The sequence below is a fragment of the Thamnophis sirtalis genome, unplaced genomic scaffold (assembly GCF_051295495.1).
Source record: "Thamnophis sirtalis isolate CommonGarterSnake01/CBP01778 unplaced genomic scaffold, rThaSir2_p1.2 scaffold_4, whole genome shotgun sequence".
Taxonomy (NCBI): Eukaryota; Metazoa; Chordata; class Lepidosauria; order Squamata; family Natricidae; genus Thamnophis; species Thamnophis sirtalis.
The window spans coordinates 60,018,598-60,045,651 of NW_028261384.1; the positions used below are offsets into that span (position 1 = coordinate 60,018,598).

At 46.6% G+C, this 27,054-nt stretch overlaps 1 protein-coding gene across 1 annotated transcript in view; it reads left to right on the forward strand.

Moving 5' to 3' along the window:
- LOC106540478 (transmembrane channel-like protein 2) overlaps positions 1–27,054 on the forward strand; it is a 183,170-nt gene that overhangs the window by 78,495 nt on the left and 77,621 nt on the right. The window contains exons 12-15 of the mRNA XM_087714395.1: positions 19,016–19,161; positions 19,694–19,841; positions 22,327–22,515; positions 23,023–23,202. Of these exons, the coding sequence (XP_087570521.1) occupies positions 19,016–19,161; positions 19,694–19,841; positions 22,327–22,515; positions 23,023–23,202 (663 nt within the window). The remainder of the gene's footprint in view (positions 1–19,015; positions 19,162–19,693; positions 19,842–22,326; positions 22,516–23,022; positions 23,203–27,054) is intronic.

Consider the following 27,054-nt stretch of genomic DNA (forward strand, 5'->3'; position numbering starts at 1 on the left):
TATGTGTATGTACACATACACAGCTTTTCTAAAACTATACACATTCAACCTCACATACTGCATTTGGAAAAACACACCCAGAGTCCACTTTCTGTCACACATTTAACTGTAACTTCTGTACATTACAAGATTACACATGCCTTCAGATTTTCTTCTCTAGTCTGCACATGACTGTTAGAGCCAGGAGATGGATTGAGTAAAATGTGGTGAAACTCACTTAACAACGCTCTTGCTTGGCAACCAACATTTTGGGCTCAATTGTGCTCATAAGTGAAAGACTATCTCTGCCTTCCTCTGCATGGCAGCCTTGTCCTAGTAAACTTCTCCTTTCTGGTAATTTTCCTCTCTGTTAGAGGCACCAAAATAATCCAGATGATATAAGGTTTCCTGCTGGAGCAGGGGGTTGGACTAGATGGCCTCCAAGATCCCTTCTAACCCTACTATTCTATGATTCTGTAAGGATCTCCTGCCTGAGTAGGGGATTGGACTAGATGACCTCAGAAATCCCTTCCAGCCCTAGACTGCTGTGCTGTTTTAAAGCATCTCCTGAAGCCACACTAGGGCCATGATTTGTGGTCCTTCCTTCCTCTCCTATTCTCTCTCTCTCTCTCTCTCTCTCTCTCTCTCTCTCTTTCTCTCCCTCCCTCCCTTCATGTATCTATCTACCTAACTATCCATCCATCCACCCACCCATCCATCCACCCACCCACCCACCCACCCACCCACCCACCCACCCACCCATCCATCCATCCATCCATCCATCCATCCATCCATCCATCCATCCATGCAACTATATGTCATTTACTTTCCCCTCTCTCCCTCTCTCTTTTTCTTTCTTTCTGTCTTTCTTTCTCTTTCTTTTTTTCTTCCTTCCTTCCTTCCTTCCTTCCTTCCTTCCTTCCTTCCTTCCTATCTTTCTTTTTTTCTTGTCTCTTCCTTCTCCCTCACTCTCTCTCTCTCCATTCCCTTCCTCCTTCCCTCTCTCCTTCTAAGGCTAGGAGAGTGAGACCCAACCAAAACAAAAACTCCTTTGGATGAAACCAGCCATTGCAATCCATCATTGAACCCAACACACACAGACACTCAAACAAACTTCTGTGATGGTAAGCTGCAAAATGCAAACTAACAAAAACTCTTTTGTTTCCAGAGTGAGGTGTGGGAGGAGTAACCATTGAGTATTAACCCAGCCTTCTTGCCCTTGGAGTCTGAGGATAATCTTTTGAAGCCACGCCTCTGATCCTCCTCTTGCTCTCCCAGATTAACCTCAGACTCCAGCCCAGAAGGATTGTTTTCTGATTCTCCCTCACTTTGGAATTTTAGAGGTTTTTCTAGTGTAGGTTTTTTTCCTAGCATTTTTCTCAGCTTTTCTCATCTCACCAAGAAGATCCAGTGCTGCATCTCTCCTCCAGCATGCTCAGCGCTGCTAGCAAAGGCTTTGCTGCCCTGCTAGCACGCGCGCGCTCCCCAAGCAGCCAGACGGTCGCGCAAGAGAGAAAGAAGCCTCCACACCAATCGGAGTGCGTGGAGAGGCCTTCGCACTCCAGCCACCCAATTAAGGCTCCAGAGGACCGGGGATCCACAGAGGATCGCCCCAGTGATCTCCAGCTGCAGAGGCTTGGGTCGCAGGCCAGCGGCCGCCATTTTGAATTGAGCACGTGGCTGAGCACATGACTGGCAATCATCCACGGTAGCCGGGAGTGCTCAAAAAGCACCAAGGAGGCCGGAAGAGGCCTAGAACGGCCCCCACTCTGCCGGTGGATCCACAGAGGGGCCTGAATTTGGTGCAGGCCAGCTCTCGAGCCGCGGATCGGCGGCTGGAAGAAGAAAAAGAAGCCTGAAGAGGTTTGTGTCAGCAGCTGAGCCAGCAGAGAGAGGAGAGATGAGCGGGAAAAAGAGTAAGTGCAAAACGAGCGTGGAGAGGAGCGGGGGTGCTGGGCCGAGATCCCTAGGGGACCCAGATCCAGCCGAAGGGACCTTTAGGGGGGCTTCCCAGGCCACCAGAGGGAGGTCCCCCACCAGGAAGGACACCCCCAGGGCATCCACTAAGAAGACTCGCCCTAAAGGAGGCAGAGCTACCAGGGCCTCAGCTAGGAGATTTAGGGCAACCATCAGCCCATCGCCTTCTAGGTCACGCTCCCCCTGCAGGCTCCCTGCACTGGCAGATGCCCACCCTCCCTCCCCTGGCTCCCCCAGGGGCTCAGGCAGAAGGCACAGCTCCATTTCACCCCCCCTTTCGCCTGCTCATTCCTCTGAAGCGAGGGGGGATCCCTTTGGTTGCAGGGTTTCCAGCCCAGCTAGGCCCAGGCTGGCACCAAATTCCCCAGAGGCAAGGGATCACCTACAGCCCCCAGAGCTCCGCCCTGCCCTCCCAGAGCTACCTGAGAGTTTCCAGGAGGTTCTAGCCAGGGCCTTAGCTCAAGTGATGGCCAGTGGGATGCAGCACCAACCCCAGGCCTCACAACAGGGATCATCCCGGGACCAGCCCAGAGATCATCAGACTCTTCCCAGAGCATCGGCGGCCAGAGAACATAGGCCCCCTTCTACCTCCACTGCCAGTGAGGCCTCAGATTTAGAAGAAGGGGAGCTGAAAGATGTGGGGTTCTCTGAGGATGAGGATGCTCAGTCTACGGACGCTCCCAACATCACGGGCCTGTTTCCCCCTTCCCTATTTAGCTCTCTACTCCGTAAAGCCAGGGACACAGCAGATCTGGACCCTCCTCCAGAACCCACGGAGACCACTGCCACACCTAGCACCAGTAAGGGGAGAAAAAAGGGCCCCTTTCATAGACCCCCGGTTAAAAAGGAGGAGATTCCAACTTGTTTATGGAGGTCCTAAAATCCCAGTGGGTTAAACCAGGGACCTTTCTCAATCCGGGGAGGGGGGCAATGAGCAGAGGTTTTATAACCTCAACCCCACCTTTGACCAGGCCCTCCAGCTCCCGGAGGTGGACAGTTCCCGGAGGTGGACAACCCAATCGCCACCCTAGCCTCAGCCTCATCCACGGTGACAGGAGACATTGCAAACTGTCTTAAGCCAGAGGATAAGAAGGCGGAGACCGTGATACGTAAAACCTTTCAGGCAATAATCTGGGCCATTAGGGTGGCCGCTTCTGCTTTCTTTTTTAACAGATCCATGGTGTTGTGGCTGAAAGAGCTGACACCTGCCACGGAGGTGCGACTGCTGCAAGCCATTTCGAAGATCCTGGCAGCCACACAATTCTCTGCGGACGCTACCCTGGATGCAGTTAAGTATGCATCCCGAGCCTTATCTTCCTCCGTAGCATCCAAGTGCTTACTGTGGTTTTTCCACTGGCAGGCGGAGTGCCGAGCCAAATGGCACCTTGCAGGAGCAGACTACGTCGGGGACAAGATGTTCAGCGCCTCGCTGGACCCGCTTCTGGTGGAGGACAAAAACAAGAATAAGGTCCTCCCAGTCACGACCAGACGGTCGGATAACCGACATGCCCCCTACCCCAGGAGAACGTCTTTCCGCCAGCCTGATTCGGAGGCTCAGTCTCACAGGTACCAACCCCCCAGGTTCCACAGACAAGGGGACAGGCAGTCCTTTAGGGACAGATTCAGGGGCCAGCAGCAAGGCAAACGGCCCTTTAGAGGAGGAGGCGGTCGCCCATTCCGCAGGTTCAAGTGATCCAGCCACGGATCACCCCATTGGTGGTCGCTCACCTTTTTCGCGGATGCCTGGGAACGCATCACCTCTGACTAGTGGGTCCTCCAGACAGTTAAGCTTGGGTTACACCTGGAGTTCCGCTCGCCACCCCCTAACAGGTTCCGCACCTTCACCTCCTCTGCTGATCCAACCAAATGAGCCCTTAAGGCTAAGGCCATCAAACACCTTCTGGATATCAAGGCCATTGAAGTAGCCCCAGAAGGGGAGAGAGGTTCCGGATTCTATTCCCACCTGTTTCTGGTTCCCAAGAGCTCAGGAGGGTGGAGAACTATCCTGGACCTTAAACATCTCAATTCCAGGGTAGTCTACCGTAGATTCAAGATGACTTCCCTGAAGTCCATCTTAGAGGGCGTCCGACAGGGTGACTTCATGGCCTTCATCGACCTCATGGAGGCCTACCTCCATATCAGCATCGCCCCAGAACATTGCAGGCTCCTTAGGTTCTCACATGGGGGAAAGCACTTCCAATATAGGGCCCTCCCCTTCAGGCTGGCCTCAGCCCCCAGGACCTTTACGAAGGTGCTGGCTGCAGCCGCGGGTCACCTGCGTTCCCTACCAGTTCACCTATTTTGCTATCTAGATGACATCTTAGTCCTAGCCAGGTCCCCAGCCACAGCCAGACAGGATCTGGGCACCACCATTGACACCCTCAGTTCCCTGGGATTTTCCATCAACCTGGAGAAGAGCCAGCTGGTCCCATCTACCAGGCTCCAACACCTTGGCTCTATTATAGATTCGGTTTCTGGGGAGGTGTTCCTCCCCCAGAAGCGAAAGGACAGTATTGTGCAGCTAATTAATGAAGTTCGTAGATTACGCTCTGTCCCTGTAGTTCTTCTTTCCAGGCTCCTCGGGAAATTCATTTCTTGTATAGGGATTGTGCCTTGGGCTCGCCTACACGCCAGGGAGCTGCAGTGGTTCCTGCTTCCATACCAGAGGGCGGGGACGAGCGACGCCAGATTCAAGATCCGAGTGCCGCCCCAGGTGCTGCTCTCATTCCGTTGGTGGCTGACCCCAGCACTGAGCAAGGGATCCCTCTTCAAGGAGTCAAGGAGGAAAATTCTCATGATGGACATGAGCCTGTTCGGTTGGGGAGCATACCTGGAAGCTCAGATGGCCCAGGGACGCTGGACTCCAACAGATCTGTGCAACAACATCAACTGGTTGGAGCTCAGAGCCATTCATCTGGCCCTTCAACACTTCAAGACCACAGTCACCGGTCATCAGATCCTGATGGACAACGTGGCAGCCAAGGACCATGTGAACAGACAAGGGGGCACCCACTCCAAGGCCCTTCGCGACGAGGCCCTCCGGTTAGGCAACTGGGCAGAGAGACATCTCCAGTCCATCAGAGCGGAACACATCTCAGGGATGGAGAATCAGCAAGCGGAATGGCTCAGCAGGGAGATGATCAACAACGGAGAGTGGCAGCTCCACCCTAGCGTCTTCCAGTGGATCTGCGAAAGATTCGGACAACCGACGGTGGATCTCTTCGCAACTCCAGCGAACGCCCAGCTGCCGAACTTCATAGCGAGGTTTCCCTCCAGAGGAGCCATGGACATGGATGCTCTCTGCTGCAGATGGCCACCAGGTCTACTTTACGCATTTCCCCCCCTTCCCCTCATTCCTGGGGTTCTGAGGAGGCTCGTGTCAGAGGGGGCAGAGATGATTCTAGTGGCTCCCTTCTGGCCACGTCGCCTCTGGCTAGCAGACCTGGTGGAGCTGTCCTCAGCTCCCCACTGGAGGATCCCCCTGGGGGAGGTGTCCCTACATCAGGGGTCTCTGGAGCATCCGGACCCAGAGTGGCTCCATCAGACCGCCTGGCGATTGAGCGGGAGCAGCTAAGAGAGGCTCAATATTCCTCCAAGGTCATTAGGACTGTCGAGGCGTCCAGGAGGCAATACACCATCCGCATTTACAACGCCTCCTGGGTGGCCTTTGCTGACTGGTGTAAGGCAAGGGACATTCAGCCTGCCTCGGCCTCGGTACCTCAGGTCCTGGACTTCCTGCAGGAAGGCCTGGAGAAGGGCCTCGCCTCCAGCACTCTTAGGAGACAGGTCTCAGCCCTCTCCACCATCCTGGGTGGGGGGGAGTGGACGCTCCACCCTTATCCCAACATCCGGTCCTCAAGTGTTTCCTCAAGGGAGTGGCGAATCTGAAACCCCCAGCGGTCCATCAATTCCCCTCCTGGGACCTACCTACAGTCCTCCAGGCCTTGACGGAGGCACCGTTCAAACCCTTGAGGGAGGTTTCCCTTCAATTTCTGACTCTTAAGGTCGTCTTCCTGGTTGCCATCACCTCTGCCAGGATAGTTTCTGAGATCAACACTCTCTCCAGCAGAGCGGACCTTTGCACATTCCTAGAGAACCAGGTAATCCTCAGATTGGACCACGCGTTCATGCCCAATGTCAATTCCCCCTTCCACAGGGCTCTAGAGATAGTTCTGCCGGACTTCTGTCCACAGCCCTCCGGGGATAGGGAAAGATCGTGGCACAGGTTAGACGTCAGAAGAGCCTTGCGCATTTACCTTAAGCACACGGCTCCCTTTAGGCATTCAGAAGCCCTCTTCATGTCATATTAACCTTCCAACAGAGGTGCTAAGGTCTCCCGAGCCACCATCAGCAGGTGGATAAGGGCGGCCATTTCACGGCCTACCAGGCACGGGGTATTCAGGTTCTACAAGGCATCACAGCGCACTCCACCAGGAGTGCAGCCACCTCAGCAGCCTGGGCTACCCAGGCCCCCATAGAAGAAATCTGCCGGGCCGCCGCCTGGGCGTCTTCTTCCCCATTCATTAGACATTACCGTCTAGATGCCTACGCCTCTGTGGAGGCAGCCTTTGGTAGGAGGGTGCTGCAGGGAGTCCTAGATTCTCGATGGGCTCAGGCCCAATAATCCCTCCCTAAGACATCACTTCCCCCCCTTGTTTAGGGCACCCCACGCCAGGGGCCTGAGTTAGCTCCGTGGTCATTCAGGGTCAATAGGAAGGATATGTGCTTGCGCTGTTCTGTGTTCTTTCCTTCCAGGACTCTGCTACGACTATCGATTAATCTGGGAGAGCAAGAGGAGGATCAGAGGCGTGGCTTCAAAAGGTTATCCTCAGACTCCAAGGGCAAGAAGACTGGGTTAATACCCAATGGTTACTCCTCCCACACCTACTCTTAAACATGCAGTTCAGGTAAGACCAACTGCCATTTTTTGCAATGCTTGTTTTTTCAGCCACAAGCCTCTCCCAATGTTTTCCTCTCCTTCATCACAGCACCAGGCTGCAAGAGGGGAAACCTTAGGCAGGCATGCTATCAAAGAGGGTCCTGGGCATTGTGCTCAATAGGGAAATGAGAAAGGGAGCTGCTGGCATGAGGAAAAGATGAATGGCAGGCAAGCATGGTGGGACTGTGTGGAAGGAACAGGGAAGGAAGGCACCCAGGGCTGGGCTGGGGGCCACATGGAAGAGAGCAGGGAAAACAGGCAAGCATGGCAGGACCACGTGAAATGGAGAATGGAAAGCAGGCAAACATGGCTGGGCTGTGTGGAAGGGACTATTAAAGGCAGGTAAGTGGGCAGGGCCACAGGGACTGCTGGGAAGGCCACAGGGAAAGCAGGCAAACATAGCTGGTCAATAGGGGAGATAGCTGTGAAGAAGTGAAGAAAGACTCACCAGGCAGAGATCAGCTGGGCGGCTTGGTCAAAGCAAGTGAGGGAACCAGAGAGTAGCAGCAGCTATGTCACGGGGCATGACTCTAGGCAAATGAGGGGCAAAAAACAGTGAGTGGGAGGGGCAGATCAGTTTTCCATCTATCCCCTCATCCAAATCATTGATGAATATGTTGAAGAGTACTGGACTTAAAACAGAACCTTGTGGTACCCAACTGCATACTTCCCTCCATATAGATGCAGTTCCATTGACGACTACACTTTGAATGTGATTAGTCAGCCAGTTACGAATCCATCTGGTGGTGATGCTATCTTACCCACATTTTTCTATTTTGTCAAGTAGTAGGTTATGGCCTACTTTGTCAACTGCTTACTGAAGTCCAAGTAAATTATATCGACAGCATTCCTCTGGTCCACTAGTTTTGTCACTTTGTCAAAGAATGCAATAAGATTAGTCAGGCATGATCTTTTTTGACAAACCCATGCTGGTTCTTGGTAATTATTTTATTTGCTTCTATGTGTTTGCTGATTTGTTGCTTGATTATCTTTTCCAGAATCTTCCCTGGTACTGAGGTCAGGCTGCTGAGTCTGTAATTTTCTGGATCTATTTTTTCCCTTTTTTCAATATGGGAACTACATCAGCCCTTTTCCAGTCCTCTGGCAGCTCCCCTGGTGCTCCAGGATCTTTGAAAGATATAAAGGGGAAAAGAACTCAAGAAGCTTGGGAAACTCTGAAAAATATGATCATAAAAACCCAGACCAGCAAAATACTGCTAAAAAAGAAAAAGAAGAAATCCAAGTAGAAACCAGCATGGCTGCACAAAGATCTCTCTGACAAATTGAAAGACAAAAAGGACAAGTACAAAAAATGGAAAGAGGAGCACACAACTAAGGCAACATATCAATAGCCAGAATCTGCAAAGAGAAAGTCAGGAAAGCAATGGATCAGAATGAACAAAGACTGGCAACAAAAGTCAAAGATAATAAAAATAGTTTCTTCCAACATACAAATAACAAGAAAAAAAATCAAGGAAACAGTCAGTCCACTAAAGAGAAAAGACAGCAAGGAAGTAACAGGCAGCAGAAAGAATGCAGAGCTGCTTAACTCATTCTTTGCATCGGTCTTCATACAAAAAGAAACTATAACCCAACCTACCACAAATATAACTGTAAAAGACAGACTAGAAATAAATGTTAAAATAAGCAAAAATAATAGTTTTGAGTTTATTGACATTTGTATGCTGCCCACTCCCCTGGGACTCTGGGGGCTCACAACAAGACAAAAAACATATATAAAAATTAAAATAAGAATACAATTATTAAAATTTCACACCATGCATACTGTTAGCGTGGGGCTGGATACTAATCAACAGCCCCAGGCCTGCCGGAACAGCAAGGTCTTGGTAGCTTTACGGAAGGCCAGAAGAGTAGTAAGGGTCCGGATCTCTATGGGAAGATCATTCCATAGGGCCGGAGCAGCTACAGAGAAGGCCCTCCCGTGGGGAGCTGCCAACCGACATTGACTGGCCGACGGCACCCGGAGGAGGCCCAATCTGTGTGATCTTATTGGTCTTTGGGAGGTAAATGGAAGGAGGCGGTCTCTCAGGTAGCCAGGTCCTAAACCATGTAGGGCTTTAAAAGTAACGACTAGCACCTTGAAGCGTATCCAGAGACCAATGGGGAGCCAGTGCAGCTCGCGGAGGATAGGTATAACGTGGGTGTATCTAGGTACACCCATTATCACTCGCGTCTGCATTCTGGACCAACTGCAGTCTTCGAACACTCTTCAGGGGCAGCCCCATGTAGAGCGCGTTACAGTAATCCAGTCTTGAGGTGACGAGGGCGTGAGTGACCATCCGAAGGGCCTCCCAGTCCAGATAGGGTCGCAACTGGTGCACCAGGTGAACCTGGGCAAAGGCCCCCCTGGTCACAGCCGACAGATGATGTTCTAACGTCAGCTGCGGATCCAGGAGGACACCCAATTTGTGGACCCTCTCTGAAGGGTGTATAATTTCACCCCCCAGGCTAAGAGGTGGAATGTCTGGACCATCCTTGGGAGGGAGCATCAATAGCCACTCAGTCTTGTCGGGATTGAGTGCAAGCTTGTTCACTCCTATCCAGACCCTGACAGCCTACAGGCACTGGCACATCACTTCCACTGCTTCACTGGGTTGGCACAGGGTGGACAGATACAGTTGAGTATCATCCGCGTATTCGTGATATTTAATCCCGTGCGGCTTCATGTAGATGTTAAATAGGAGGGGTGATATTTAATCCCGATCTCACCCAGCGGCTTCATGTAGATGTTAAATAGGAGGGGGGACAGGACCAAGCCCTGCGGCACTCCATATTTGAGGGGCCTAGGGGTCGATCTCTGCCCTCCAACCAACACCGACTGCGACCTGTCCGAGAGGTAGGAGCCACACAGGTAGGATGGTGCCTCCCACTCCCACCTCCCGTAACCGTCGCAGAAGGATACCATGGTCGATGGTATCGAAGGCCGCTTAGAGGTCAAGAAGCACTAGGATAGAGGAATGTCCTCTATCCCTGGCCCGCCAGAGATCATCAATCAGCACAACCAAAGCAGTTTCCGTGCCATAACCAGGCCTGAAACCCGACTGAAAGGGATCCAGATAATCTGTTTCATCCAAGGTCTGTCGGAGTTGAAAGGCAACAACCTTCCCTACAAAGGGGAGGTTGGAGACTGGACAATAGTTGTTCAAGATGGCTGGGTCCAGGGAAGGTTTCTTAAGGAGGGGTCTCACCACCGCATCCTTTAGAGGGTGCGGGAAGGATCCCTCCTGAAGAGAGGTGTTAACAATCCTCTGGAGCCAGCCACGTGTCACCTCCCTGCTGGTCGAGACCAGCCAGAAGGCGCACGGGTCCAGTATACAGGTGGAGGCACTCACCGCTCCCATGGCCTTATCCACTTCCTCAGGAGCAACAAGTTGAAACTTGCTCCATAAAATCCAATCAAGACATTCCCCCAGCCCCTTAGCTGGTACCATCCAAGTGGAGTCCAGGTCCGTCCTGGTAAGACGGACCTGTCTTAAGAGAACATCTGTCTGATCTTGATGAATACAAATCCCTGGACCTGACAGATCACACCCCAGAGTTCTAAGGGAGCTGGCAGATGTCACCGCTTTCAAAAATCCTGGAACACTGGGAACTACCAGAGAACTGGAAAAGAGTTGATATGGTTCAGTGGTGAAATTTAATTTTTTTTTCACTTCTGATTCTGTAAATATGATTTGGTGGGCATGGCAGGGGAAGGATATGGCAAAATCTCCATTCCCACTCCACTCTGAGGCCAGCCAGAGGTGGTATTTGCTGGTTCTCCAAAAATTTCTGCTACCAGTTCTCCAGAACCTACTGAATTTCACTCCTGATATGGTTCCTATCTTCAAAAAAAGAGTGGGGGGGGGAACAGACCCAGGAAACTACAGACTAATCAGCCTAACATCAATACCAAGAAAGATAATAAAAAAGATAATAAAAAACAGATCTGCCAACATCTAAAAATGAGTAAAGTAGTAACTAGCAGTCAGCAGGGGTTTGTTAAAAACAGAACATGCCAAACCAATCTTATTTCACTCTTCAACATAGTGACTAAATTAGTAGACCAGAGAAATACTGTGGACATAACATACTTAGATTTCAGCAAGGCATTCAACAAAGTAGACCACAACCTAATTCTTGGCAAGCTAGAAAACAGTGGGATAGATAGGATCACCACTAGATGGATTTGTAACTGAATGACAAAGTGTACCCAATGAGTGGTCTTTAATGGGTCTACGTCTACATGGAGGGAAGTAGTGGCGTACTACAAGATTCCATCTTAGACCCAATACTCTTCAATATCCTCATAAATGAATAAGATGAGGGAATAGAAGGAGAACTTACCAAATGTGTGGATGATACTAAGCTGGCAGGAATAGCTAACACCCTAGATAATAACCTCAAGATTCAGATGGACTTGACAGACTTGAACACTGGGCCGTATCTAATAAAATGCAATTCAATGTAGAGAAAAGTAAAGTCTTACACTTAGGCAAGAAAAACCAAAAGTATACATATAGACTGGGTGAAACCAGTTAATAGCAGTAACTGTGAGAGGGATCTTGGAGTCTTAGTTGACAACCAATTAAATATGAGCCAGCAGTGTGCAGTGGCAGCCAAAAACCCCAATGCAATCCTAAATTGCATTAACAGAGGGATCAAGATAATTAAGATCAAGGGAGGTATTAATAGCACTCTATAAAGCCTTAGTAAGACCACACCTAGAGTACTGCATTCAGTTTTGGTCACCACATTATAAAAAAGATGTTTTTAGAAAGAGTGCAGAGAAGAGCAACCAGGATAATTAGGGGACTGGAAACTAAAACATATGAAGAATGGTTACAGGAACTGGGCATGGCTAGTCTTGTGAAGATAAGGACCAGGGGAGACATGATAGCAATGATCCAATATTTGAGGGGCTGCCACAAGAGGAAAGGGGTCAAGTTTTTTTCCAAGTCACCTGAAGGCCAGACAAGGAATAATGGATGGAAACTGGTCAGGAAGAGATTCAACCTAGAAATGAGAAATTTTCTGACAGTGAGAACAGTCAACCAATGGAACAGCTTGCCTTTGGAAGTTGTGGAAGTCATCACTGGAGGCTTTCAAGAAGAGATTGGACTGCCACTTGTCATAAAATGTGGTAGGGTCTCCTGCTTGGGCAGGGGTTGGACTAGATGACCTACAAGGTCTCTTCCAATCAAATCGTAAGAATTTTTCATAGAAATATTATATACAGATAAACTATATATTAGCATTTTATAATGATCCCTATCCCATGGTACTACCTCTGCAGGTTCACAAAGTTAGCCTATCTGCAAATGCATTGAAGATCAGCACAATATAGTTCATAGAGTATATATCATTAAGATTAGATTCAACTGTGTAAAAGATGAATAGTCAGTAATGTTGATGCCAGTATGCCCAGCTTCCAGGTAGCATAAATGAGTTAGACTTCAACTTAAATAATATTTTTCCAGTAAATCAGTTATATAAAAAGATGATAGACAGGTTTAATTTTAGCTGAAGACATTTATTTTTAAAGAATATTCTGGAGGCTATAATTTTATGCTGGCATTGGAAAAACCCAGAGAAATAAGTGGTAAGACATTTCAAGACCAATATGAACATTTAATAATAATAATAAATTCTTAGATAGAAAAAGGATGTTCTTATTGTTTATTTTATTTTTGCTTTTGCAACATGCTAGTGAAAGAATAGATCTAAACACTGCTATGGAAAATGTGCAAAAATAATTGTAAGCACAGAACAGAATGTAGGAGTATACAGTATACTCTAGTAAACAGGCTCTTCTACTAGTGTTTAGAAAATCATAAATAGTGCTCTCATGACACAGCTATGACAACATAATTTGAGGAAACTATTTCTTTGAAAAGATTGTAACTGACATCTCATACCTACTGATCAGTGGTAGGTTTCAAAAAAATTTAGAACCTATTCTGTAGGTGTGATCTGTTTTGTGGGAGTGGCTCAGTAAACATGTGACTGGGTGGGAATGGCTTGGCAGTCATGTGACCAGGTTGGAGTGGCCAACTTGATGTCACTCACCAGGAGATGTCATGGATTGAGTAAAATGTGGTTAAGCTCACTTATCAACACTCTTGCCTAGCAACCAAAACTTTGGGCTCAATTGTAATCATAAGTCAAGGACTATCTCTGCTTTCCTCTGCTTGTCCTAGTAAACCCCTTCTCCTTTCTGGCAATTTTCCTCTCTGTTAGAGGCACCAAAATAATCCAGACAATGTAAGGTTTCCTGCTACAGCAGGGGGGTGGACTAGATGACCTCCGAGTAGCCTTCTAGCCCTAAATTGCTGTGCTGTTTTTCTTTCTTTCTGCTAACAACGAAACCTGCCTGAGGCTCATTCCACATTCCTGCCAGATAGAGATAATGAGATAATGACCCTAGAGAAAGTTTGGCTCCATTCACAAGCAGGGAATCATCCAAACCCTTTTAGAAACACAAAGCCCAAATTGCACAATCCCCAAAACTTTAAGGTTCAAGTTTCAAGTTTATTAGAATTTGTATGCCGCCCACTCCCATAGGGACTCTGGGCGGCTCACAACAGACAAGAAACATTTAATTTTAAAAAATAGAGATAAAAAAATAAAAATACAGTATTAAAATTCATGTCGCCCATTCCATCTAAGCGGGGCTGGATATCAATCAACAGCCCCAGGCCTGCTGGAACAGCCAGGTCTTGATGGCTTTACAGAAGGCCGGGAGAGTGGTAAGGGTCCAGATCTCTGCAAGTAGATCGTTCCACAGGGCCAGCGCAGCAACAGAGAAGGCCCTCCCCCAGGGAGTCACCAGCCAGCATTGTCTGGCTGACGGCACCCAGAGGAGGCCCAACCTGTGCGATCTTGTTGGTCATTGGGAGGTAATGAAAGAATGAACAAAGACTGGCAACAAAAGTCAAAGATAATAAAAATAGTTTCTTCCAACATACAAATAACAAGAAAAAAAATCAAGGAAACAGTCAGTCCACTAAAGAGAAAAGACAGCAAGGAAGTAACAGGCAGCAGAAAGAATGCAGAGCTGCTTAACTCATTCTTTGCATCGGTCTTCATACAAAAAGAAACTATAACCCAACCTACCACAAATATAACTGTAAAAGACAGACTAGAAATAAATGTTAAAATAAGCAAAAATAATAGTTTCGAGTTTATTGACATTTGTATGCTGCCCACTCCCCTGGGACTCTGGGGGCTCACAACAAGACAAAAAACATATATAAAAATTAAAATAAGAATACAATTATTAAAATTTCACACCATGCATACTGTTAGCGTGGGGCTGGATACTAATCAACAGCCCCAGGCCTGCCGGAACAGCCAGGTCTTGGTAGCTTTACGGAAGGCCAGAAGAGTAGTAAGGGTCCGGATCTCTATGGGAAGATCATTCCATAGGGCCGGAGCAGCTACAGAGAAGGCCCTCCCGTGGGGAGCTGCCAACCGACATTGACTGGCCGACGGCACCCGGAGGAGGCCCAATCTGTGTGATCTTATTGGTCTTTGGGAGGTAAATGGCAGGAGGCGGTCCCTGAGGTAGCCAAGTCCTAAACCATGAAGGGCTTTAAAAGTAAAGGAGGAGGGCCTTCTCAGCAGTAGCCCCGACCCTTTGGAACGAGCTCCCCGTGGAGATTCGTACCCTCTCCACCGTCCAAGCCTTCCGCATAGCCTTGAAGAACTGGCTCGCCCGTCAGGCCTGGGGATAAGGATAGTTACCCCTCCCGAATGATGAATGTATGTTGTTTACTATTTTATTATATGTTTCTATTTTAATGTCTGTATTCCCCCTTCCCGGTTTTGTGTGAGCCGCCCTGAGTCCCCTCAGGGAAAAGGGCGGCCTACAAATACTAATAAAATTCTAAAAAAAAAAAAATTCTAATTCTAAAAGTAACGACTAGCACCTTGAAGCATGTCCGGAGACCAATAGGAAGGCAGTGCAGCTCACGGAGGATAGGTGTAATATGGGTGTATCTAGATACACCCCATATCGCTCACACGGCTGCGTTCTGAACCAACTGTAGTCTTCAAACACTCTTCAGGGGCATCCCCATGTAGAGCGCGTTACAGTAATCCAGTCTTGAGGTGACGAGGGCATGAGTGACTATTCGAAGTGCCTCCCAGTCCAGGTAGGGCCACAACTGATGCACCAGGCGAACCTGGGCGAAAGCCCCCCTGGTCACAGCCGACAGATGGTACTCTAACATCAGCTGTGGGTCCAGGAGGATACCCAAATTGTGGGCCCTCTCTGAGGGGTGTATAATTTCACCCCCCAGGCTAAGAGATGGAATGTCTGGACTAACCTTGGGAGGCAGCATCAATAGCCACTCGGTCTTGTCTGGATTGAAACTTCCGCTGTTTCGCTGAGTTGGCATGGGGCGGACAGATACAATTGAATATCGTCCGCATATTGATGATATTTAATCCCGCGCCGCCGGATGATCTCACCCAGCGGCTTCATGTAGATGTTAAATAGGAGGGGGACAGGACCGAACCCTGCAGCACCCCATAGTTGAGGGGCCTAGGGGTCAACCTCTGTCCTCCAACCAACACCGACTGCGACCTGTCCGAGAGGTAGGAGGAGAACCACCTTAAGATGGTGCCTCCCATTCCCACCTCCCATAACCATCGCAGAAGGATACCATGGTCAATGGTATCGAAGGCTGCTGAGAGGTCAAGGAGCACTAGGATAGAGGAATGTCCTCTATCCCTGGCCTGCCAGAGATCATCGATCAGCGCGACCAAAGCAGTTTCTGTGCCGTAACCAGGCCTGAACCCCGACTGAAAGGGATCCAGATAATCTGCTTCATCCAAGGTCCGTCGGAGTTGAAAGGCCACCACCTTCTCGACAACCTTCCCTATGAATGGGAGGTTGGAGGCTGGGCAATAGTTGTTTAAAATGGCTGGATCCACAGATGGTTTCTTGAGGGGGTCTCACCACCGCATCCTTTAGAGGATATGGGAAGGATCCCTCCAGAAGAGAGGTGTTAAGAATCCTCTGGAGCCAGCCACGTGTCACCTCCCGGCTGGTCAAGACCAGCCAGGAGGGACACGGGTCCAGTAAACAGGTGGAGGCACTCACCGCTCCCATGGCCTTGTCCACTTCCTCAGGAGCGACAAGTTGAAACTCGCTCCATAAAATCTGATCAGGACCTTCCCCCGGTGCCTCGGCTGGTACCGTCCAAGTGGAGTCCAGGTCCGTCCGAATCTGAGCAATTTTATCCAACAGAAACTGAACAAATTCCTCAGCTCTACCCTGTAATGGTTCATCCGCACCCCTCCCTTTCAAGAGGGAGCGGGCTATCCCAAACAGGGTGGCTGGGTGAGATTCTGCGGATGCGACAAGAGCAGAAAAATGCGCACATTTTGCCACCCGTATCTCCACTAGATAAGTCCTAATAAAGGCTCTTAATTGTGTTTGGTCGGATTTGGAGTTACTAGCCCTCCAGCGTCGCTCCAGGCATCTCTTTTGGTGCTTCATCTCCCGGAGTTCCTCGGTGAACCAGGGAGCCCTCCTGGATCCGCTGTCATGGAGAGGCCGTAAAGGCGCAATCCGGTTTAGAGCCCCCGCTGCCGCTATATTCCAAGCAGCGATCAAGGACTCTGCCGGACTGTGGGCCAGAGAGTCAGGTATCTCCCCAAGTGCCGTCTGAAATCCCATGGGGTCCATCAGGCGCCTGGGGCGGAACCACTGAATCGGTTCCCCCTCCCTACAGTGGTGGATTGGTTTCCAAAAGTCGAGCCTCAGTAGGAAGTGATCTGACCATGACAAGGGCAAGATCTTAATACCCTTCAAATCTAGATCACGTCTCCACTGCTCTGAGAGAAATACGAGGTCGAGTGTGTGCCCTGCTGAATGAGTCGGACCCTGAATTACCTGGGTCAAGTCCATGGCTGTCATGGAAGCCATGAACCCCTGTGCTCCATCAGAGCGTTCACCGAGCGATGGCAGGTTGAAATCCCCCAGCACTACAAGCCTGGGGAACTCAACCGCCAGCTCGGCTACTGACTCGAGGAGCACAGGCAGGGCTGTTGCAACACTGTTGGGAGGTAGGTACGTTAGCAACAAACCCATTTGAACCCCAAGGTCCAACTTCACCAGAAGGGACTCACACCCGACAATCTCCGGAGCAGGGATCCTATGAGGAACTAGGGACTCTCGGATGATGACTGCCATTCCCCCACCCCTTCTCTGGTTAAAAATATAAAAACATATAACATATAACCAATTTGTTGTTCCCTGTACCTTTCAATTTAAAGGTATAAGCATTAGGACTTGCGGACTTCAACTCCCAGAATTCCACAGCCAGGCATGTTCAGTTCTGATTTAAAGTGACAGCATTTGTTTTTCTCCTTTGTGAAAGAAGTTTCCTTCTTTCTTTTTCTTCTCCCTTCCCCTTCTTCCTCCCTCTCTCTCTCCCTTCCCTCTCTCTCTCAAACACACACACACAGACAAGTTGGATTGGATTATCTCTCCTACTCCCTTCCCTCTCTCATTCTTTCTCAAACACACACACACACACACACACACACACACACAGAGAGAGAGAGAGAGAGAGAGAGAGAGAGAGAGAAGTTGGATTGGATATTTCTCCCAAAGGCTTGAAAGCAACCCCTCTGCTGCCCCCCCCATTCTCCTGCTGCCTTCCCCAAACACCTCCCCCATTGCAAATACAGTGTGCTGTCCAGGTGGGAAATGGCTGGAATGTAATAAAGCCCACACACTCACCTCCTGCTGGCAGGCTGGGGTGAGAGAAGGGGCAGAGAAGCCAGAGGGGAGCCTAATATAGCCTTGTGAAAGAACGGGGTTCTCCCTCCCCAGTCTAGTTTGATTGTGGGCGGAGCCATGTTGCCATTTCAAACCTGTAGTCAGTTGGGCTGACTACAGGTTTGAAGCTGGGCTGTATTTTTGCATATCTTTATCCAGCTATCAGGGGAGAGGGAATGACTTCCTCCCCAGGCCCCCATCCATTTCTCTCTCACACATACACAGCTGGATAAAGCTATGTAAAAATACAGCCCAGCTTCACTGACTACAGATTTGAAAAGGCAATGTGGCTCCGCCTGCAATCAAACTACACTTGGAGAGGGAGAGCACAAGCGAGCACTGGGGAGACCACAGGAGCCAGACAAGGGGCCATGCTGTAGCACACACACTTTCCCCCAGCCCCCTTCTTTCAGAAGGCTCCAATCGGCTCCCCTCTGGTTCTCTGCCTCTCCTCTCACCCCAGCCTGCCAGTAGAAGGTGAGTGGGTGAGCTTTATTGCATTTCCCACCCAGACAGCACGCTGCATTTGCAATAGGGGAGGTGCTTGGGGAAGGCAGTGGGGAAATGGCGGGGGGATGGCAGAGGAGCTGTTTTCAAGCCATCGGGAGAGATATCCAATCCAACTTCTGTGTGTGCACGCACCCAGCTTTACTGACTGCAGGCTGCATCAAACTACACAAGGGAGGGAGGGAGTGTGGGAGAGAGCATGAGCGAGCCAGAGTCCTTCCCTCCAGCATTTGCACAAAGCCCCGCACTGCACCAGGAGGACGAAGTTTGAATTCCTCCCCCCCTCCGACCCATGCGTACCTTTTCCAGCTGCTTCAGAGAGGGCTTCAACACTGCTCTTGCCTCGGGTCCTCTGAAGAAGCCCCACCCTGGCTTCCTTCTATTTGAGAAGCACCTTGCAAACAGGGGCAGGGCAGGGGAGTGTACTGGTATGGGGGCATGGCCACATAGCTGTGGAACGGGTACACAAATGTACGGCAAATTTCTGGCACCAGTACACCCATAGTGGTGCGTACCGGGCAGAACCCACCTACTGCTTGTTTGAAAGTTGATTTTAAAATGGTCCTGAATATCTTTACTGAATCTAGCTGCCAAATCCAAATACTAAAAAAACAATGCTTATTGAATTCAGATATTTTTAAATAAATACATTGAATATTAAGCTGAAACTGATATTTATAGAACACACTAGACAGACTTCAATAATCAGAATATTAGAATGAATTCAGGTTGTCCCCAACCAGTCACTCATAATGGAATAAGCTTAGATTTTAAATCTGTATCAGTGGATATCTGATATATTCCTTTCCTCTTTTCAGGGTTATATTAAATATTCAGCAATTTTCTATGGCTACTACAACAATCAAAGAACAATTGGTTGGTTAAAGTACAGACTACCAATGGCATATTTCATGGTTGGTGTCATCGGCGTGTATGGCTATAGCCTGATGGTTGTAATAAGATCGTAAGTTCTATTAGTTCTTTGTGTAGCTCCATACTATATAATTTCCCCTGAAGCAACCATATCTCTTTCAGACTGAATAGAAGAAAACAGGCAATGATGCACATCTTCAGGTTATTGATCTTGCTTTGGCATCAATAATTTTATTTCATTATCCCAGAAGATACAAGCCATATACAGAAAAATTGAAACTACCCACTTATTCTATTTTAATCATAAAATCCCAGAAATTGTAGAATGCCAGCTTAATCTGAGATTATATGGTATATTAATGTGGCATTTATTCAACGGTATGCCAGAACAGTTTATGTGAAGCATTTGTTCATTCATTCATTCATTTATTCAGTGTGTCCCTAATTAGTAATAAAGATTTTAAAGCTAATTTATGGAATTTTAACAGTGGTATTTTAAAAAGGTAATTTTCACATTCAGAGGCAACCTAAAGCAGCAGAGAAAGCATAGAAATTGCTACAAAAATTTGTGCATAAGAGAGACATCTGGTGGCTAAAAAGGCTACATACTATTCCACTTGCAGGATGGCCCGAAATGCCCATGAAGACACAGGGGATGGAGATGATGAGAACTTCATTTTTAGCTGGAAAATGTTCACCAGCTGGGACTACCTTATAGGCAATCCAGAGACAGCAGATAACAAGTTTGCATCCATCACAACTAGCTTCAAGGTACCCGCCAGGCAAAATGCAAATACCTATGTCACATTGCAACTTTGGCAAAATGTCAAAGAAGAAAATATACATATTGTATAAATAACTGAATCTTCATATCCTGCATTTTATCAGAAGATATACGGTTTTTTTAACACTGTAACTACTTGTGTAATCAGTGTCTTCATTAGAAGGTTTCATTGATATTATGATTGTTCTGTGTAGTCAATATTGAAGTCCCATGTGACACATTACAAGCAACTCATGTTGCTTGCTTTTTTAAAATACAGGTTTATAATTTTTCAATTCAATATTCTTATCAAACATAGACAAACTTTAAAAATATATGATAGTGGAATTAAGGTGGGCTAAAAGGCCCAGTTATGAACCATAGTTCTACAGGCCATGTTCAATATCAAATACTCTGATTAAAGCCGAGGTTTTGCACCATTAAGCAGAAAACAATTGCTGACAGTTGCTGAAGGAGCAATAAATATTTTTACACATCTGGGAACAAGTCGACCCAGACAGGGAGTTTCCTGTCATCTTGCAAGATGTGTCCTGTTTATGTCACGCATGATCTATAAGGTGCTGACCATGTATATTTTAGAAATAGTAACTGTTGGCCATCTGGCATGGACAGTTTTTGGTTCCTCTCATTGCCTTATATGCTTAAACACTGCCTCTATAGATGATGACGTAATTTGCACTATAAATGTATGGCTTTGGGAACCCTTCGGGGTTCAAACTTCTGATGCTTGTTTTGGCATGTTTGAACCTGAGCATTCAATAAACTTTTCCTATATTGCATCGCTTGGCTTCATTGTCTCTTAATTCTACTACAGAATTGCTGTAGGTTTTAAGGCTAATTACAGGATTTTTTTAATCTTTAGCTTTGCATGGAGATGCACTTCCAGTCTGAGTTGGTGTGCAATTTGGAGGTCTTCCTGGACCTTCTCAGCTCTTGCTCAAAGTGCAGATGGCACCTTTGATTTGCCTTGTGCACCAATTGCACTCATTCCTGTTCCAGTTGGTAACTCAGTCATGCATAGTTTGGATTATTGTAATGTTCTCTATATAGTACTGCTATAAAAGAGCAATCAGGAGCTACAGCTGGTCCAGAATGCTACAGCCAGGGCCGGATTTTCCTATAGGCTAACTAGGCTTCAGCCAAGGGCCTCAAGATCAAGAGGGGCCTACATTCAAATTGTTAGCAAAATTAAAATTACACTATTCTAAAAACAGTGAACACTAAAACACTGAACCGAAAATAAGGAGAAATTCTAGCATGTGACTAATAAACAAACATAAAAATGTATTGGTTAAGATCGTTCCAGCACTGTGGCAGTTGGGGAGCCCGCCCATGTTCCCAGCACCAGCGGTCGGGCGAGAGGCACGGCCGCTCCCAGTAGCCGCCCCCTCGACGCAGAGCCCACCAGCGGCCAGACAGGTGAGGGCAAGGGGGCCGAGCCGGGCAGCTGAGTGCAGCAGGGGAGGAGGCTGACCTCGCTGCCTTTGCCACAGAGCAGAGCCACTCTCCGTCGGGAGGCCAGCTATATATATTGATATATATTGATATATATCACAGTAATGATGTATTTTATTGTCTCTCATGTAATTTACAAACTTAAAAATGGGAGGTGAATGGGCCTCATAAGTGGAATAGCCTAGGGCCTCTTTTCATCTAAATCCGGCCCTGGCTACAGCACCAGCATTTTTTGGTATTTCTTTTTATGCCTATGTAATACCACTGCTGCACTGACTCTTAATAGACTTGAGGGTGTGATTCAACATGCTGGTCATTATCTATAAAGCCATCCATTGCATAGAGCCAGGCTACTTATATCACCATCTTTCCCTTATTGTTTCTGTCCATTCCATCAAATTTAGTAGAGAGGGTTTGATCCAGATTGCTTCTATTAAACAATGTTGGATCATGGAATCATGCCTTCTCAGTGACAGCACCTTTCCTATGGAATAGCACTGTTGTAAAATCAAGAAAACCTAGAAATTGAGTAGTTTGAATCTTATGAGGAAGCAATTGCATAAATTTCATCCTCATAATCTCTTTTCTAAAGGAGAAACATACATATAAGTAGATACAAGAATCAGATCCAACAATCTTTCTTTTGTTCATTTGTAATCAAAATAATCAAATCTAGTATTTATATATCACTATATTCATCTGTATTATAAGACTGTAACAAGAAAGCAGTTATAGATTATAAAAGCTATCTATTTATAGCTGATTATAAAAAGCATTTAAATGATTATAAAAAGTATTATTGTCCAGTTGATACATAATGCTATATATTATGAAATATAGCATCTTTTATTGAAAAATCACAACTATATTTGTTTTACAAATGAATGTGTATTTTTTCATATACAATGGGCTGCAATTCTACATGCACATCCTGAAAAATTGTGAATTGTTTTCTGTAACATTTGCATAAGGCTACACTCTGAATAATTATTCCCATTGTTTCTTACATCTATTAAGGAGTCAATTGTGGATGAGCAAGAAAGCAACAAAGATGAAAACATCCATCTAAGAAGATTTCTGAGGATTCTGGCCAATGTACTTATAATATGCTGCTTATGTGGCAGTGGCTACCTCATTTACTTTGTTGTGAAACGATCCCAGGCCTTTTCAAAAATGCAAAACATAGGCTGGTATGAAAGAAATGAAGTAAGACAACAATGTTTTTAAACATTTGTATAGTACTGGCATTTCTCATGTTGCCCACTTCAGACAAAAGTTATCTTTTCCTGCATTGTACTTTGATTGCTTTTAGCTTTTAGTAGTACCTTTAAGACAATCTCTTGTCAATTGAATCTGCCTATCTGGGCACGTGATCCAGGAGAATTGAAGCTGTTATTAATATTAGATTCACTCTCATTCTGGTCTTCATTTTTTAGCATGGACAGAATTTGGGAGCACCTTATGAAAGCAATAATAGAGCCCACTTTCACTTTTATATAAGAGTGTCTATAGGGCATGGTCATTAAAATCAAGATGATGGCTGCAATGGTATAACTAAAGCTTCTAATACTACAGGCAGAGCTTTGGTCATCCATTGTAGCCATGACCTTTAACTTTTGCTAGCCCTGTGATAGTTCATTTAAGTGAAGAGATCCCAAGACGCTTAATCAGCAGAAGGGGTGGACTTAACTGATCTCTTTTCCTTTTTGGCAGGTTGAAATTGTTATGTCACTACTTGGAATGTTTTGCCCTCCACTGTTTGAAACTATTGCAGCCTTAGAAGATTATCATCCTCGTATTGGGCTGAAATGGCAACTGGGACGCATTTTTGCACTTTTCCTGGGGAATCTATATACATTCTTACTGGCCTTAATGGATGATGTCAAGGAAAAGGTACAGAATGTAAAAGTACCTGCACTAGTATCAGCCTTGTCTTTTATATAATAATGCCCTATATTTCATGACTCACTATTAGCTTTTACTTTTTAAACTGCTTTAATAGGAGGAGAAAAAATGAAATCTGAGTGCAAAAAAGAGTGATTTGGAAAACCTTACTTTGGATTTGCGAAAGGAATGTGTATAATAATGGAAACTCTTTCTTAGAAGAATAAAGAGGAATTTTTCGACCTGTTCCTTGAAAACACAAAGAGATAGAGATAACAAATCATCTTATAGGATACTATTTGATGGGATTAAGGATTAAGCTTTTTAAAAATAAAAAGAAGATTTATAAAGTTAATCTGTTTGATAAGGAATAAATATATACGATGTAGCTTCTGGTAACTGTTAATAGAAGTTCTTTTTGACCCAGATTGTATGTCAAAAGTTTAAATATTTATTTATGATTTTTCCAACAAAGGCAAATTTCTTCTGCCTTATATGTTAGAGAAAATGATAATTTTGGATTATAAAATTGAATGCTTTTATTAAAATTAAAATGTATAGAGTAATATTTCTGATAGCTCTTAGCAAACTTCTGCTGATTAGGACTTAATGATTTCTTTGTTTTGTAATTTGACTATTGATAAGATATGCGATGCTGTGTTTTCCCCAAAATAAGACCAGTCTTATTTTCTTTTGGCCCTGAAATAAGCCCTCGAGCTTATTTGTATAGCAGACATGGCACCGGGACTTTAAAGCCATGCCACCATGTCTGCCATACAGCGGGATGCATCCCACTCTATGGCGGACACAGCGGCAGGGCTTTAAAGTCCCAGTGCCATGTCCGCCATACAACGGGATGCGTCCCACTCTATGCTGGACACGGCGGCAGGGCTTTAAAGTCCCAGCGCTGTGTCCACCATACAGTGGGACGCGTCCTGCTCTGTGGCGGACATGGCACCGTGACTTTACAGCCCTGCCGCCGTGTCTGCCATAGAGCGACTTTTGCTTGCTTGCCTCACCAGCCATAAACCTCACCGCACGTCACTGCCAAACCTTCGCCCCTCCCCAGGGCAGCCACATCCCTTCACTAACCAGCTTTCCAACTCCATTCTCCACCCCATGCAGGGCAACAAAAGTAGTTTGTGTGACTATAGTGAAAAAAATAGTTCAGACTTTCCAACTTTTCACACAAAAAAAAATCTCATGCCTTGCTTCATCTTCTACCCCACTACCTCACTACATTCTTCTTCATTCTTCACCACTTCTTCTCCTTGCCAACTTCCATAATGGAGCAGGAGGCTGAGCAATGCACTGGTGCGGCAACCACAAAGCAAGGCAGTAGGGGGAGGGGTGGAGGATGAAGAAAAATGTGGGTTGCAAAGCTTCCCTCCATGCCCCACATCAACTTACTTGAGTGCCCCACAGCCAGGCCATCAACATACTGACAATTACCACATCTTGCAGTAGCTCCAGCAGTCCCGTCCAGGACCCCATGTGCATCACTCAGTCTCCTACTTCATTGTGGTGGCATGCAAGGAGAAGCAGTCTGGGAGAAGGAGAAGCAGATCATGCAGGACTCTGTGAGGCTGATTTCACTGGTGAAGCTGCTCACAGCAGAATGCCGTGAAGCTTGCTGCGAGGCTCAGCCTCTTCCCCCTTAATCAAGGAAGTAAACTTTGCATTTCAAAAGATCATTTTATTGAAAAACATGTGATAACTGGGCGAAAGCAAAGCAGGATCTGGGTCCTTAAGGCAATATGATAGGAATAAAAGAAGTTAGAATCCCCTCCCAACTGTCCGATGTGGATTTATCCAAAATCCACAAATGTGAAGATGATGTTTGTAAGGGAAAGTAATAAGAAGACTTTCTCAGGCTTGCTTTCTGAATAATGCAGTCCACATGGTTCCCCCTTCATATCTTTTCCCTAAAAGGTGAGAAAATGTTCAGCTTCAGGCACCAGGCTAGGAGTTATAAAGTGATTAATTACATGGTATAGCTTATATAGGAACCTCGATCATAATGTGGTGTGAGTGCAGGAGGTCTGAGGGTGGAGGTCACCTCTGGTTTCAATAGGCTACAATGAAAAATAGGATGAACCTGTCTAAGTGTTTTAGGTAGGAGTAGTTCCACTGTGACTGGATTTTACAATCTTTGTGATGGGGAAAGGGCCTATGAATTTTGGCACTAGTTTCTTTGAGGGTTGAAGGGATTGTAAAAAATTTGTGGAGAGATAGACTTTCTCCTCCACTTTGAACAGTTTTAGTTCAGCCCTCTTTTTGTCTGCTTGGGCCTTGAAAGCTGCCCTAGCCTCTTGGAGGACCAATCTGACAACCACCCATGTATCTTGTATATTGTTGATTCAGTCCTTAAGGGAGGGGATTTTTGGGTCCTCTGAGGGCAGTTCAGGCATGGGGTTGAATTGCTGGCCCATGACCACTTGAAAAGGGGTAAATCCTGTGGTGGTGTGTACTGAGTTGTTATATCTACTTCAGCAAATGACAGGAGGTCTGTCCAGTTGTCCTGGAGTGGAGTGGAGTGGAATAGAATAGAATAGAATAGTTCATTGGCCAAATGTGATTGGACAGACAATGAATTTGTCTTTGGTGTTTATGCTCTCAGTGTACATAAGGAGAATAAAATACATTCATCAAGAATAAAAAGATACAACACTTAGTGATAGTCAGTGTTACTAATAAGCTATCAAATTGTGCTAGGAAACAAATAAAAACAATATTAATTGAAAGATACAAGCAACATGGTTATAGTCATAAGTGGGAGAGATAGATACTTGTCAGATCCGTATATCTGCCATTCTTCGGTAGATGAAGAGGGGAAGGTTGGATTTGATGCATTTTGTTCCTTCTCCTTTCTATGTCTTCCCTTGCCTGTTTATACAGCCTTTGGCCCAATTTAAAACCATTGCCCAGCACCTCAGAGCCCACTACTTTATTAGAGTCATAAAGCAGGGCCATCCAGAAAATTCTCACCCCTTGGAGGATGCAAGAAGAAACTCCAGAAGATGACCCTTGAGAATCCCTGTTTATCTGTTTCTCAGAGACCAGTATAAAAATATCTTGACACCTGCAGATTGGTGGGAATCCACATTAGGAAGGGGTTCCTACGTCCCTTTATCATGGATTGTATAGCCTGAGGGTCCCAGAGCCTGCTTTGAATGTTGCTTTGCTTTCACTTACTTTCAAATAAAAAAGATTCCTTTTGAAATACTAGGTTTTCAAGTCTACACTTTTTTGAAAGGGGGGGGGGGGCAAGGCAGGCCCTTACATAAAGCAGGTTCTGCAATAGTGATCAATCCAGAGAGGAATTTTTTTTCTTTTTTTCTTCCAAATTTATATTCTACTGAGAGGACCCTGCAACAATGTCAAATCACTGAAGAAGAGAAAGCCCAGTTCTGGCAACTACCCAACCTGACAACTACCCAACCTGATACCAGCTCCATATGACCCATAGAAGACATTGAAGCTGTCTTTGAAAGTTCCATGAAACCCCAATGGTCTGTTGGCATAGGAAAAAGAGACAACTGGGTCAGAAGAATCAGAGAGGTGACTCTTATCCATGACAGCGGCAAACCCTGGTGGAAAAAGGAACTGGAAGCCCTTTCTGATCAGGAGGAACTAATTGGGGAACCACTAAAGGATAGGTGTTTGAAGCAGCACATCAACTGCTTCATGATGGAAGCCTTACAAAACCTCAATGTCTGAGGTGAACTGGGATGCCAACGGAAGAGTGTGGGTGATCCAGCTGCCAAAGGACCCTGAGCTATCACCCTTGATCCAACAATGACTGACCAAGCAGCCAACCAAGCCGGGGAAGCAGCAGCTGCACCAGGGATCCAACCTCCT